This window comes from Myotis daubentonii, chromosome 16 (assembly GCF_963259705.1).
Source record: "Myotis daubentonii chromosome 16, mMyoDau2.1, whole genome shotgun sequence".
NCBI lineage: Eukaryota > Metazoa > Chordata > Mammalia > Chiroptera > Vespertilionidae > Myotis > Myotis daubentonii.
The window spans coordinates 13,807,587-13,824,030 of NC_081855.1; the positions used below are offsets into that span (position 1 = coordinate 13,807,587).

The 16,444-nt window shown below is 41.4% G+C and overlaps 1 protein-coding gene across 1 annotated transcript in view; it reads right to left on the minus strand.

Moving 5' to 3' along the window:
* The window catches only part of DNAH9 (dynein axonemal heavy chain 9), a 343,788-nt gene that overhangs the window by 101,137 nt on the left and 226,207 nt on the right, over nt 1-16,444 (minus strand). The window contains exon 49 of the mRNA XM_059668596.1: nt 4,098-4,358. Coding sequence (XP_059524579.1) covers nt 4,098-4,358 — 261 coding nt within the window. The remainder of the gene's footprint in view (nt 1-4,097; nt 4,359-16,444) is intronic.

Sequence of the window (16,444 nt, forward strand, 5' to 3'; positions counted from 1 at the left end):
TCCTATGATGAAGTGTGAATATTTAGCTATTTTTACTGCCTTCCTTTCTCTCCTAATTGTCCTTCCCCCAGTATCATTACATAAAGATTTTTAGTTGAAGAACATTCATGATGTACTTGATAATGGTGATTAACATTGTTTACCGTGGGTTATAGTTTCTTCTTGTATGCCTTAAATGTTTTCTGAAATTAATAAATACTTTTATTATTTGTTTTCTGACAAGGTAACTTTTAGGCAAACAGCTGAAAGAAGAAGAGGAGGGAACCATGGGAGACTTGGGAGAAGAGCATTCCATACAGCTGATTTCTTGTTCAAAGGCCCTGGGTATGATTGTGCTGGGAGTGTTTGAGACACGGCCAGAGGTCCATGTGGGTGGAGAAGAGTGATAAGAGGAAAGGGAGTAATTGATGTAGTAGAAGAGGTGGACTTGGCAAAATCACGTAGGGCTAGTAGGCCTGGTGACAACTTTGGATTTTATCCTGAATATCATGGGAAGCCAATGGAAGATTCTGAGCAGAGCAATGACATGGTCAAACTGCTGTTTCTAAAAGACACTCAGAGTGCTGTAATGGACAAAGGCATCACTGTAGCGGAGGTGTAAGCGGGAGGCCAATGGAGAGGCTATTGCCGCAGTCCAGGGAAGAGACGATGGTGGCTTGGACCAGAGGGTAGCAGTAGAACAGATCATTTGAATTCTGGATATATTTTGAAGGTAGAATTGATAGAATTTTCTAATAGATTGGATGAGAATGTGAGATAAGAGCCCATTAATTCCTATTTGCCCCTTTCCATGTAATAAAGAATAGAAATGGAGGGATCAAGAACTTCAGTGACTTGTGCCAGGCTACATAGCTGTTTAGAAGAAAAGTACCTATGACATGGCCTGGCACATAGTAGGCACTCATGTTTATTTTTTCACCAATAATCAATCAACTAACTAACCACCCAACAAATTAACCAAGAGTATTTATGGGCATTCACATTGTTTCCAGTTTCATGGAAACAGAAATGATAACACTTGTTATAATGACATCATCAACAACATTTACTAAGTGGCTGACATCTGTTAGTTACTTTTCATATATTGTCTCATTTAATCCTTATAACACCTAATGGGAACTATATTACTATTACCTCCACTTAACAAACAAAGGAAATGAAGGCTCAGAGAAGATAAAATCACTCCCAGAGCCACACACAGTAAATAGACCAGCCAATATTTAAACTCAGCTCATCTTGGACCAGTGATGGAGAACCTATGACACGCGTGTCAGAGGTGACACGCGAACTCATCTTTTTGGTTGATTTTTCTTTGTTAAATGGTATTTAAATATATAAAATAAATATCAAAAATATAGTCTTTGTTTTACTATGTTTGCAAATACCAAAAAATTTCTATATGTGACACGGCACCAGAGTTAAGTTAGGGTTTTTCAAAATGCTGACACGCCGAGCTCAAAAGGTTCACCATCACTGCCTTAGACCATATGCCTGTGTCAGAAGACCTTATGATGTGACTAGGGGACATGTCAGGAGGGTGTATTAGCAAAGCAGTGCATCTTCTGTGCTCTAAAAACTGAATATGTTTGATTTTTAAATATGAGTAGGATTCAGAATGAGGCAAAAGAAGAGAAAATCCAAAATGCTGGGGTTGGGAAGGGTAGCACAGTCTAATCAAAGGCTGAGAGATTGATATGGATGCCACTGCGAGGGGCCAGAGAGAAGCCTGGCCTGGCTGTATTATAAGGTTCCAGCTGAGAATTGGGTTACACCTCCAGTTCCTGGCCTACCCAATGATACCCAGAGTTCCCAAGTGGAGAAACTGTGTTTTCTATTAATTAGGGTAGAGGCCAACTTAAGGCCTTTATAGGCCCTACGTACCCTTAGTTTTAGGGAGTCCCACCCCACATCATAAAAATATGAAAATGCACTCAGATCTCCCATTAAATACAATTTATATATAACTATACACAGCAGCAGGGTTTTATAATATACCTCATTTAGTCTCAGATTTGCTGAGGCCCTAGGACAAAAGATACTACCTTCCAAAGTGAGGTGACGCTAGGCAGAACTAATAAAAGAAGGTTTCAAAAGCCTGGTATTTTGACTCCTTAACCCTTCCCTTACATTGAGGGTACAAATGAGCCAGAATTTTGGAGGATAAGGGAGGTCTTTTAGTGAGAATTGTTGGTGAGTCCTACTCATCTGCCTTTAAGGGAAGATATGGGCCATCTGCCCTTTCCTTTCACATCAAGTCTAGAGGGAGCGGCTTTAAGGAGACCCACTCAGAAAGCTTAAATGTTTCCCCCATAGTTTGAGCAACACAGTGGTCTGGAGGCTAAGGTATAGCCCTGAAATCAAGAGTGTGACAATAGCTGGCTAGCCTCCCAACAGTGGAACTAGGACAGTGTGCTGCATGCATGGCCAGCACCCTCAGAGCATGTTTAGAGAAAGGAGGCACAGGTGTCTCCCACGGACCAAGATGCGTGCACAGCACACCTGGCATAGGTTGACTTAGACCTTGACCATGCCGTCCATGTGAAGGGCCAAGTGAACTGCTAGACTCTCAGGAGAAAGAGAAGAAAGCAACCTTCAGGGGGAAGACATCACAACAGAGAGAGTGTCCGTTCCTCTCTGATGCCAACTCCTGATGACGTGAGCCTGTCTGCACTTTTCTCTCTTTGCTCCTTTTGCCCCTCAGCCATGGTTATCCCAGTGTGAAAGGAGCTGAAATGTGAAAAACAATAAAAGGAAGCAGCTAACCACATGTTCCCCCAACACCTGGAATAAATTTAAAGGGAACCAAACAAAGTGCTTTATGAATACAGCTCAAGAGTCATGCTTGTTCCACCAAATGGTTATGAGTATGAGTTAAATTTAGTTGACACATAGTTACATGTTGTTGACAATTGAATGCTTGCTAATTTTGATTTTGTAGATTTTTAGAAATTTTGGAGACAACACCTTGTTTTACTCTCATATCTTAAAATATTTTCATAGGGCCTTAAAAGGCTTGTGTATCCGATAGTACATAATGGGTAGAATGGCCAGGACGATGTATGGCCAGAAGATCTCTGGACTTAGATTATAAAGTCTGGCTCCAACATTGAGGTTTGTGACTCCAGGCAAGTCAGTTCTCATCTCTGGGCCTTGCACAGGTTGACCCCTTCTGTCCTGAATGGCTCTAAGACTCACATCTCTGGGGTTTTATTGGTAGCTTCCGGGGAATGACATAGTTCATTTAAGTAAATGTTTGTTTGCTTAGTGAATGAGCTAGTGACAGCTGGATTCCACCCTAAGCTCTCCTAATGCTCTTGTGTCTCTTTGGATCACCAGGGTATCAGGTTGCCTCTGGGAGAGAGGAGGAATCTGCGCCCTGAGGGTGGGCAGGGACCGCAGACATCCTACCATATTATTATTATTATTATTATTATTATTATTATTATTATTTTTGGTTTCCAAAGCTTTCCACCCCCCCTTTTATTGAATAAGATATTACAAATGTGTCCTTATCCCCCCAATGTCCCCTCATCCCTCCAAACCTGCCCTCATCCCACCCTCCATTGTCCACATCCATCACTTATGCTTATAGGGAGTTTCCTCAAAAAACTAAAAATGGAACTTCCATTTGACCCAGTGATCCCACTTCTAGGAATATATCCCAAGAAGCCAGAAACACCAATCAGAAAGGATATATGCATCCCCATGTTCATAGCAGCACAATTTACAACAGCTAAGATTTGGAATCAGCCTAAGTGCCCATCAGCAGATGAATGGATTAAAAAACTTCGGCACATCTACACAATGGAATACTATGCTGCTGTAAAAAGGAAGGAACTCCTACCATTTGCAACAGCATGAATGGAACTGGAGAGCATTATGCTAAGTGAAATAAGTCAGTCAGAGAAAGATAAATATCATATGCTCTCACTCATTTGTGGATTATAATGAACAACGTAAACCGATGAACAAAAACAGATGTAGAGACAGAGAAGCATCGATCAGATGCTCAAAACTCAGAGGGAAGGCAGGGGAGGGTGAGGGTGAAGGGGAAAGATCAACCAAAGGACTTGTATGCATGCATATAAACATCCTACCTTATTGAGGGTGTTGAGAGCTGCCTGGGCTGCTGTGAGTGCGGGCTCTGCTTTGGCCAGGTCTTCTTCACAGTCCTTCTGCTTCTGCTGCACCTCCAGCATGATGAGGGCCACCTTCTGCTCCTCCTCGTCTGCCATGGCTTTCTCTCGGCTCACCTTGTCAGTCTCTACGCCCACCTCCTGAATCAGCTTGTCTGCATCTTCATTCTTCTGCTTCAGCTCCACTTCCTGCGTGGCCAGCTTGGCTTTCAGATCATCCACCTGCAACGGAGAAGCACCAGGCTTATTGGGAATCGAGGGACTTCGGACACAGCCCTGAGGATCTGACCCTGCAGAACAGAGAAGAATGCCAACTCTTCTCTGATGCAAAGGTGCAAAGCTAAGCTCTTAGCTGGGACCAAGCTCCCAGACCTGGGGAAGGAAAGGAACCTACAGTCAGTGTGGTGGAAGGCTCTAAGCACACACACTGTCACCTGTCGTTCTTCTTAATGCCCAAATGACTCAGGCTGCTTCTCACTGATATTGGTGCTTGTGTCTCATAAAAATTCATGTGCCTAACATAATACCTTGCACATAGTAGGCCCTTCATGAATATGTCATTGTTTAATTGAAATTGGCCATTGTGGAGTATAACAGGAATTTAGGAAGCAATAAAAAGTGAGCGTCTGTGTATCCTGAGAGAGTGAATATATGGACAGTGGCCAGACCGTGTATAAAAGTAGAACTCTGATCTACACTAGTAGCCACTGGCCCAGGAAACCAACCTAGTACCTCCACTAAACAGCAGGAGGCCAGCCTGCTGTCAGTCAGACTTGTAGGAAGTCAGACAGCTGTCTAAGTAACGATCCAAAAGACAAACCATAACCTTTGTAACAACTGACCCAGAGTGGCCAAGACGATTGATAACTGACAAGTTCCTTAATTTTTGTCTCTGTTTCCAACTTAGGACCAGCTGGAGGAAGTCAGATGCTCACCCCTGATGGATCAGACGGACGCCCCCTTCTAGTCAGCCCGCCTACACCTGCCCCAGCCAACAACCTCCACCAGGGCAGAGCCAGGCCTCCTGTCCTTCCACTGTACAGCTCTACCACTGCCCCCCCCCGCCTGCGGGTCTCAGCCAAAATGCAAATGACATGGCTGACTCCCTTTAATGAGCAAGCTCTGAATAAAGAGCTTTCCCTTGTTCTCAGTTGATTGGTCTTCATTTATGTCCACAACCCAGTTTGACCAAGCTGAAGTGGGACAGCAAGAGTCTCAATGGTCCAGATGAGCTGGGTTCGCCATCCAGCCTCCACATTTATATGCAGGTTGGAGGCAGTGATGGGAATATCAGCACCCAGGAAACTGTCCATTTCTCGGATCAGCTGGAGAGGGGAATGGTTTTTTATGTACATTCGGTTCAGTAGAATGTGGTGGTTCTGAGGTAGTATCAGCCTCGCCTGGGAACTAGTTAGAAATGCAGGGTCTCGGGCCCACGCCAGACCTATGGAATCAGGAATTCTGGAGCTGGGGCCCTGCAGCCTGTCTTAACAGGCTCTCTGGGTGATTCAGATGCTCCCCCAGGTTTGAGAATCACTGGCCTAGTGTTATGGCCCTTTCATATGCAAAGAGAACACTCAGATCTATTTATTTCTGGAAAGTAAAAAGCCACTGTATTTGCAATAGGGCCCATAAATTACATCCAGAATGACCTCTTGTTTCTCACTTTTCTGCAGTCTATTTCACACAACAACCGAAGATTACTTCAGAGCTCCTAGAACACGTTAAGCAGATTCAGCTGCTTTATGATGCAAAATACATAAGGAGAAATATAAGACGGAGGCTGGGGCGTGCCGATAATTCCCTTTTCATGGCAGATCAAAAGAAAAGAAAAAGAAAGCAGAAGAAATGAATGCTCTTTAATTTTGTGTATTCATGGGGACTGGAGACTTTGCATTAACCCTGGATGGAGGCCTGCTCCCTAGAGCACGTCCTATATCCCCATGTTGGAAGGTTAATCCATTTCCATCTCCTGTGGCTCAGCTGCAGAGTTCTCTCCACAAGGACAAAGATGCAATTGTAAATCAAAATGATTGAACCATATAATCACTCCAGTCAGCAAACACCACAGTAACTTTCTGTTCCTTTTTAAATCTTGGGAGATTTGAGAAAATTGAAGTGGGTTTTTTTCTTTGTTGTTTGTTTTATTGATTGCAGATATGGCTTCTGACCTCAGACCCAAGGTAAGTAATCACCTGCATGTGAATGGGAGCTTTATAGCTCTTAAGCGGTGACATGGAGTGACAGGAGGGACCTGCCACTCAGAATTAGCCCATTCCCCGCAAAGCTATAGAGAAGGCATAACTCAGGTTCATTTCACGGCTCTCCTGCAATGGAACAGGACATAGAATAGTTCGCTGGCAATTTTGCTCCTCTCTGTTCTCTTCCTCAGAGCATTCGAGCCATCCTCTGGATCTCTTCTTAATTAGATACCCCCACACCGGGAAAGGAAGAGTGCCGTGAGCATGGAGGGCCCCTTTCCTCAGTCTTGCCAGCTTCATGTGTGGCAAGTGGGGGGATGTTGTCTGAATGGGATGATGACAAAATTGTGGTGGGAGACACTCCCTTCTTCAAGGATCAAGTTCCTTATGCTACAAAGAGATGTCAAGCTTCCCAGGACCTTCTCCCCGGAGCTCTAGAAAAAGGAGAGGGAACCCAGGACAACCAACAGCAAAAAATACTCCACCAAGGGTTGGAGGCCTAAAAATAAATAAATAAATAAATAAATAAATAAATAAATAAATAAATAATAAATTTAAAACAAGGATTGGAGGCCTAGATGTATCTTCTTTCTTTCTTTCTTTCTTTCTTTCTTTCTTTCTTTCTTTCTTTCTTTCTTTCTTTCTTTCTTCCTTCCTTCCTTCCTTCCTTCCTTCCTTCCTTCCTTCCTTCCTTCCTTCCTTCCTTCCTTCCTTCCTTCCTTTCTTTCTTTCTTTCTTTCTTTCTTTCTTTCTTTCTTTCTTTCTTTCTTTCTATTTAAATTCTTTACTGTTTAAAGTATTACATAAGTCTCCTTTTCCCTTCACTGAACTCTCCCCAGCCGCTCTCACCTCCCAGCACATGCCCTCACCCTGCTACTGACTGTGTTTTTTGGTTATGCTCCAATGCATGCACACAAGTCCTTTGGTTGATCTCTTACCCTTCACCCTCTCCTTTGCCTTCCCTCTTAGGTTGGACGGTCTGTTTGATGCTTCTATGACTCTGGCTCTACTTTTGTTCATCAGTTTATGTTGATCATTATATTCCACAAATGAGTGAGATCATGTGATATTTATCTTTCTCTGACTGGCTTATTTCACTTAGCATAATGCTCTCTAGGTCTACCTATGCTGCTGCAAATGATAAGAGTTCCTTCTTTTTTACAGCAGCATAGTATTCCACTGTGTAGATGTACCACAGTTTTCTAATCCACTCATGTGCTAATGGGCACTTAGGCTGGTTTCAAATCTTAGCTATTGTAAATTGTGCTGCTATGAACATAGGGGTGCATATATCCTTTCTGACTGGTGTTTCTGATTTCTTGGGATATATTCTTAGAAGTGGGAACGCGCCGAAACCGGTTTGGCTCAGTGGATAGAGCGTCGGCCTGCGGACTGAAAGGTCCCAGGTTCGATTCCGGTCAAGGGCATGTACCTGGGTTGCGGGCATATCCCCAGTAGGAGATGTGCAGGAGGCAGCTGATCTATGTTTCTCTCTCATCGATGTTTCTGACTATCTCTCTCCCTTCCTCTCTGTAAAAAATCAATAAAATATATTTAAAAAAATAAAATAAAATATTTTAAAAAAAGAAGTGGGAACGCAGGGTCAAATGGAAGTTCCATTTTTAATTTTTTGAGAAAACTCCATACTGCTTTCCACAGTGGCTGCACCAGTCTGCACTCCCACCAGCAGTGAAGGAGGGTTCCTTTTTCTTCCCATCTTTGCCAGTACTTGTCGTTAGTTGATTTGTTGATCATAGCCATTCTCACAGGTGTGAGATGGTACCTCATTGTCGTTTTGATTTGCATCTCTTGGATGATTAGTGACTTTGAGCATGTTTTCATATGTCTCTTGGTCTTCTGAATATCTACTTTCAAAAAGTGTTTAATTAGGTCCTTTGCCCATTTTTTGATTGGATTGTTAATCTTCCTTTTGTTAAATTATATGAGTTCCCTATAAATTTTGGAGATTAAACCCTTATCGGAGATAAAATTGGTAAATATGTTCTCCCATGTAGTGGGCTTTCTTGTTGTTTTGTTGATGGTTTCTTTGGCTGTGCAGTAGTTTTTTATTTTGATGTAGTCCTATTTGTTTACTTTCTCCTTATTTTCCATTGTCCCAGGAACTGTATTGCTACAACATATGTCTGATATTTTGTTGCCTATGGATTCTTCTAAGATTTTTATGGTTTCCCACCTTACGTTTAAGTTCTTTATCCATCTGGAGTTATTTTTGTGTATGGAAAGCATGTCAAACTCAAAGGCTAACACAGGCCAAATAAACAAGGTTTAAGTTTATGTGGGCCACAATAAAACAAAAGCTTCAACTTTCATAGAAACGTAGGTCTATTTTGATAGAGACACGTTGAATACAAAGGGCTGAAATAAATGAATAATCATTACATAAAATAATAGAGCATTTTAATATAAATTAGTATTTTTTCTTGAACATTAACTTATCAGACACTGAATAACTGCACAAATTAACAAATGTAACATAAATAAGCTTATTTTTCTTGTTCTCCAAAAGCGAAATATTCCCTGTTATGCACACCGAACAAGTCAGTACAAGACTAATGATGTGGCAGTTGGCTGCTAAAATATTCGCTGCTAGTATTAGTGGAGAGACATGGTGCGCCTACCCATAAGGTGCATAAGGGAAATGAATGCAACACGATGATAGTAACCAGCCATTAGCGAATGTTGTTGTTCATTATTAATAATTATGTATAACAGGATATTGTAAAAATTAAGTTATGAAATTTTTATTAAAACATTTCTTATATACCGTTATATTGGCTGGGCCACAAAAATATTAGTTGTAGGTTGCATGTGGCCCAGGCAGGCCATGAGTTTGACATGCTATGTGTATGGTGTAAATAGGTGGTCTGGTTTCATTTTTTTGTATGTATCTGCCCAATTTCCCCAACACCATATTGAAAAGACTGTCTTGACTCCATAGTATGTTCTTGCCTTCTCTGTCAAATATTAAGTGAGCTTGGGTCGATTTCTGGGTTCTCTGTTCTATTCCATTGGTCTATGTGTCTGTTCTTGTGCCAGTACCAGGCAGTTTTGAGAACAGTGGCTTTGTAATATAGCTTGATATCTGGTATTGTGATCCCTCCAACTTTGTTCTTCTTTCTCAAGATTGCTGCAACAATTTTGAGTTATTTTTTATTCCATATGCATTTTTGGAGAGTTTGTTCTATACCATTAATATTTTAATGGGGATTGCATTGAATCTACAGATTGCTTTGGGTAGTATGGGCATTTTAATGATGTTGATTCTACTAATCCATGAACAGAGTATATTCTTTCATTTGTTTATGTCTTCCTCTATCTCCTTTTTCAATGTTCTGTAGTTTTCTGAGTATAGGTCTTCTACCTCCTTAGTGAAGTTTATTCCTAGGTATCTTAATTTTTTTTTGTTGCAATGCTAAATGGGATTGTTTATTTAGTTTCTCTTTCTGTGAGTTCATTATTGGTGTACAAAAAGGCCATAGATTTCTTGGTGTTAATTTTGCATCCTGCTACATTGCCGAATTCATTTATTAAGTCTAGTAGTTTTTTTGATGGAGTCTTTAGGGTTTTCGATGTACAGTATCATGTCATCTGTGAATAATGGCAGTTTTACTTCTTCTTTTCCAATTTTTATTCTTCTTGTCTGATCACTATGACTATCACTTCCAGTACTATGTCGAACAGGAATGGTGAAAGTGGGCATCCCTGTCTTGTTCCTGTTCTTAGGGGAAATGGTTTTAGTTTTTGCCCATTGAGTATGATGTTCACTGTAGCTTTATCATATAAGGCTTTTATTGGTATCTTCTTTCTTAGCTCTGAGTTCATATGGTTACCCAACACTTTGTGATAGGAATTTGGACTTCAAGCAGGCTTTCCTCTTAGACGTGGATGTTTCCATCTATCCTATATAATAAAACCCTAATATGCAAATCCACTGAACAGCAGAGCAACCAGTTGCTGTGATGCACACTGACCACCAGAGGGCAGACACTCAATGCAGGAGCTGCTCCCTGGTGGTCAGTGTGTTCCCACAGGGGGAGCACCACTCAGCCAGAAGCGGGGCTCACAGCTGGTGAGTGTAGTGGTGGTGGCGGGAGCCTCTCCCGCCTCTGTGGCAATGCTAAGGACCCCTTGGGGACCTTCCCCGAGCCTGCAAGAGGGCTCAGGCTGGGCTGAGGGACCCCCGAACCTAGTGCATGAATGTCGTACACCTGGCCTCTAGTACTAGATATTTGTTATGCTCCCCTGTACTGATAATATAGTTTGATTTTCCTTCTGAGAACTCCACCTTCCCCAGTCCTTATAGTTTGGGTGGGATTGACTTCAGCAATGGTCATTGGATCCTGGCTTGGCCAATGAAAGCAGCCAAGTCACAGAGATTGGTTCAACTGTGGGTAAACTAATGATCCAAAGAGGCCAATTAGAGTCACTGGCCGTTAACCCAGGAACTTGGCTGAAAATAGCAGGAAAGAGGAACTCCTTTTATGCTGGGGCTGCAATGCAGACAGAATCCAAGCCACAGGAGCTGCCTGCCTGCACAGGGACATTGGTGAGTATCCAGCTCCAGCCCTGCCCAAATTAAGCTCTGTCCCATACTTTTCAGTTATACTAATCAATGCATTTCTTTTTATTTTATTTTGTTGTCTCACCTAAACCAAGTTTAGTTGGATTTTAGTTTGTTGCCATCAAAAGGGTCTTAAATATATCATGCAATCTAAAAATGTTCTCTCTTTTTTCTCTTATTTCTTCTCCTTTCCCTCCCTTCCCCTCCTGTCCTTTCCTTCTTTGCACTTATGTTATTTTTTCTTTTTGCTAAGTGAATTTGACTTAGTATTTTTCACTTGCAACAAAAAGAGTCCTGGATACACTATTGCAAATTATTAACTGTAAACTTCAGGTAAATTTGGTGGCCTGAGATGATTTAAAAACCTAAGATAAACGGAATTATAAAAGTTCCCAGATTAACAGACTTGCTGATTAAATCCTATGTGTAGTAACCTTTGGGCCTTTTGTGAGCATTTGTTTCAATCCAACAGCCCCACTTCCTCATGAATACGCCTGAGTTAGATACAGAAGCGAGTATGATGTGGGTTCTGAGGATATCAGTGAAAGATGAGGTGAGACCCAGGGCAGGATTGGGGGCTCTGACTGTGTCAAGAGAGAGAAAACAAGCTATTCCAACTGTGAAGATGTCAGCTGAAGCTGAAGCAAAGACAGAAGATGCCACCTAAAGACCCAGAAGAACCCTCCATCCATCATCAGAGCTGATGGGAACTGGAGGGCCACACACAGTGTTTCATCAGCTGCTCCTGAAGTCGACACCACCGCAGACACAGGAGGAAACGCCTCCAGAGGAAAACTCTCAGCTGCTGCCCTCCAGAGCCAGAGTTTATAACCTGAAGTCACCAAGGCAGCCTGAAATGCAACACCGAGAGCTTTCTATGCTTAAATGACGAAGATGGACCCAGAGGTAAGTTAAACCCAGTTATAGAAAAATAGTTACATTTCTGATGAGCTGAGGCTAAGCATGGAATTATATCTAAAGTTTCTAAACTTTAGATTACCACACAACTGTTAATTATTTCCATTATTACCATTATCATTACTACTTCTAATACAACTATTATTGCTAAATAAATTTGGAGTCTGTCTAGCTAGAGCTGGGGGATTCATTCAGTCTACTCCCACCAGATTATGAACACCAAAAATAGTCATAATTGGGCGGTAGGATACTCATAGAATATAGTTCAAGTCATTATTCTTGCATCAGATTATGATGATGTGCTTCAGTCCCGCTACCAAAAGAACAATTCTAGATGAAGGGTTTATATCAGAGTTAGGAATCCTAGATACTGTTTTCATAAGAATCAGCATTATAAAGGCCAATAAGTATGAAATATGCAGCAGGTACACAGTATTGCCAAGATGCAGCCTTCATCCCACTCTGAGCTTGTATGTGATTTAGAACTTGCTCATTGGTTATTTACCTATAAGTCTATCATATCCCATCTATGCATTTGTCTATCCATTTTTAGAGTACCTCGTGTGTGCTGGTGAATCCTGGTTTCTGCCCCTGAAGGACTGATAACAGTATGGTATAATATATGCAAGAGAAGAAACATAATTCATGATGGAACCACAGAGAGGGGAATGGGCTTAGAAAGGGCTTTTGGGTAGTGGGATAGCAACTTGTTTAGGACTTAACAGTGACTCACTGACAAGGGGTGCACTACTTGTGGAATATTGGGGAACTACAAAGAGCACTGTTGAGTTCAGGGTACAAGGTGGTAGAATACAGGAAGTAAATAGTGGAGCAGCATGCAAAGACAATTTTAAAAGCTATTAAAAGAGCAGAGAATCTGAGCTGTAATGTCTAAATCAGCGGTTCTCAACCTGTGGGTCGCGGCCCCTTTGGGGGTCAAATGACCCATTCACAGGGGTTGCCTAAGACCATCGGAAAACACATATATAATTACATATTGTTTTGTGATTAATCACTATGCTTTAATTATGTTCAATTTGTAACAATGAAAATACATCCTGCATATCAGCTATTTACATGATGATTCATAACAGTAGCAAAATTATAGTTATGAAGTAGCAACGAAAGTAATTTTATGGTTGGGGGTCACCACAACATGAGGAACTGTATTAAAGGGTCCCGGCATTAGGAAGGTTGAGAACCACTGGTCTAAACCATTAAGACCTATAAGAGAGAATACTCAGACTTCTGGCTTGAGCAAAGATTAGTCTAGAGGTGTGCTGTGTAGTTTGGTAATCACGTGCCCCAGGATACAAAATTAACCCCAAGAAATCTGAGGCATTTCTATACACCAATAGTGAACTTTCAGAAAGAGAGATTATAAAAACAATCCCATTCACCATCGCACCAAAAAAATTAAGCTACCTAGGAATAAACTTAACTAAAGAGGTAAAAGACCTCTACTCAGAAAACTACAGGACGTTGAAAAAAGAGATAGAGGAAGACATAAACAGATGGAAGAACATACTGTGTTCATGGATTGGTAGAATCAACATCATTAAAATGTCCGTACTACCCAAAGCAATCTATAAATTCAATGCACTTCCCATTAAAATACCAATGGCATACTTCACAGATCTAGAACGAACTCTCCAAAAATTCATCTGGAATAAAAAAAGACCCCGAATAGCTGCAGCGATCCTGAAAAAGAACAAAGTAGGTGGGATCTCAATACCAGATATCAAGATGTATTATAAAGCCACTGTTCTCAAAACTGCCTGGTACTGGCACAAGAACAGGCATATAGATCAATGGAATAGAATAGAGAGCCCAGAAATCGGCCCGAACCAATATGCTCCATTAATATTTGACAAAGGAGGCAAGAACATACAATGAAGCCAAGATAGTCTCTTCAATAAATGGTGTTGGGAAAATTGGACAGATATATGCAAGATAATGAAACTAGATCACCAACTTACGCCATACACAAAAATAAACTCAAAATGGATAAAGGACTTAAATGTACGACAGGAAACCATAAAAATTCTAGAAGAAGCCAAAGGTAACAAAATCTCAGACATATGCCGAAGCAATTTCTTCACTGATACAGCTCCTAGGGCACTTGAAACTAAAGAGAAAATGAACAAATGGGACTATATCAAAATAAAAAGCTTCTGCACAGCAAAAGAAACCATCAACAAAACAACGAGAAAACCCACTGTGTGGGAAAACATATTTGCCAATGTCATATCTGATAAGGGCCTAATCTCCAAAATTTATAGGGAACTTATACAACTTAACAAAAGGAAGATAAACAATCCAATCAAAAAATGGGCAAAGGACCTAAATAGACACCTTTCAAAAGAGGACATCCAGAAAGCCAACAGACATATGAAAACATGCTCAAAGTCACTAATCATCTGAGAGATGCAAATCAAAACAACAATGAGGTACCATCTCACACCTGTCAGACTGGCTATCATCAACAAATCAACAAACGACAAGTGCTGGAGAGGATGTGGAGAAGAAGGAACACTCGTGCACTGCTGGTGGGAATGCAGACTAGTGCAGCCACTATGGAAGACAATATGGAGTTTGCTCAAAAAACTAAAAATGGAACTCCCATTTGACCCTGTGATCCCACTTCTAGGAATATATCCCAAGAAACCAGAAACAACAATCAGAAAGGATATATGCACCCCTATGTTCATAGCAGCACAATTCACCATAGCTAGAATCTGGAAACAGCTTAAGTGCCCATCAGTAGATGAATGGATTAGAAAATTGTGGTACATCTACACGATGGAATACTATGCTGCTGTAAAAAAGAAGGAACTCTTACCATTTGCAACGGCATGGATGGAACTGGAGAGCATTATGCTAAGTGAAATAAGCCAGTCAATGAGGAAAAATACCACATGATCTCACTCATTCATGGATAATAGAGACCATTATAAACTTTTGAACAATAATAGATACAGAGGCAGAGCAGCCTCAAACAGATTGTCAAACTGTAGTGGGAAGGCCGGGTAGGGGTGGGGGGCAGGAGGGAGGGGTGTAAGAGATCAACCAAAGGACTTGTATACATGCATATAAGCATAACCAATGGACATAAGACACTGGGGGGTAGGGGAGGCCAGGGGATTGTCAAGGGCGGGGGGAAAAAAGGGGGAAAAAAAGGGACACATATGTAATATCCTTTGTAAGACTGTAAGCAATAAAAAAAAAGATAAATTAAAAAAAAATCACGTGCCCCATGGGGCCAATGAGCACTTACAACGTGTCTTGTCCCAACTGAGATGTGCTGCACCATCGTATTCCCTAGTTTTTGAAACCATGTCGAAAAAAGGGGAAAGCCTATAATTAAGAACTTTTTTACATCGATTAGATGTTAAAATGATATTTTAGATATATTGGGTTAAGTAACAAATGTTATTAAAGTATATGATAAAGAATATATAATTAAAATATTCCATTAAAACAAAACTCACTTGTTTCATTTTTACATTTTTTTGAAGCAGCTACTAGAAAATTTAAATTTGCATCCACGACTTGCAGGATATTTCCATTGGGTTGTACTGGTCTAGGGTGCTTCCAGAATATAGTCAGGGAGATAAAGTAGAATGCTATTCATTAACTAATGCATTTATTCAACAGATAGTCAATGAATGCTCACTCTGTCCAGGCACAGTTTTAGGCACCCAACACATGTCAGTGAGTAAAACAGAGAAGATCCCTGTCCTTATAGAGCTTGTATCCAACAGATGGAGATAGACAACAACAACACCAAGAAACAAACAAGTACATCATATAATATGTTAGACCGGGGTAAGTGCTATGGGGAAAGGCCAAGTAGGACCTAATGAGGGCATCAGGAGTGTATGGGCTTATATTTTAAAGTAGAGTCATCAGGGTAAGATTCATTGAGAAGGTAACATTTGGAGGCAGTGAGGAAGTGAGCCACAGGAAGTTTAGCGGGAAGGACATCTGAGGTAGAGGGAATAGCCAATGCAAAGGCCTGGAATGTCTGAGGAGAGAGCGAAGAAGCAGTGTGGCTGGAGGGGAATGTCACAGGGATGGGGTAGCAGCAGATGAGGGCTGAGAGGTAACAGGGCAGGGTTTGGGAGGAGTCTCAGAAGCCACTGTAATGAGGGAACTAAGGGCCACCCCTATCGCAGGGATTTGAGCAGAAAAGTGACACTATTTCATTTATGTTTCAAATGGATCGCTCTGGCTGCTCTGTTGATGATAGGGTACTGAGGAGCAAAAGTAGAACCGACAAATGAATACAGGATATTGTGGCTTCCAGGTAAGATGACAGTGGCTCAGATTTGGGTAGTAGCAGTGTAGGAGGTGAGAACTGGTGAGATTCTGGGCATGTTTGAAGTTAGAGCCAACAGTGATTTTCTAGTTGTAGATTGTGAGACACAGAGAGGAATGAGGAGAGCCACAGATGACCACAAGGATTTTGGCCCGATGGCTGATGCAAGAGGTTGCTAGCGAAGCATGGATGGGCTGGGGGTGAGAGCCGAGAGTTTGATTTATTGAAATAATCCAGATAAAAGTGTCCACATCGAGACATTGAAAATAGGGGATACAGCAAGAGG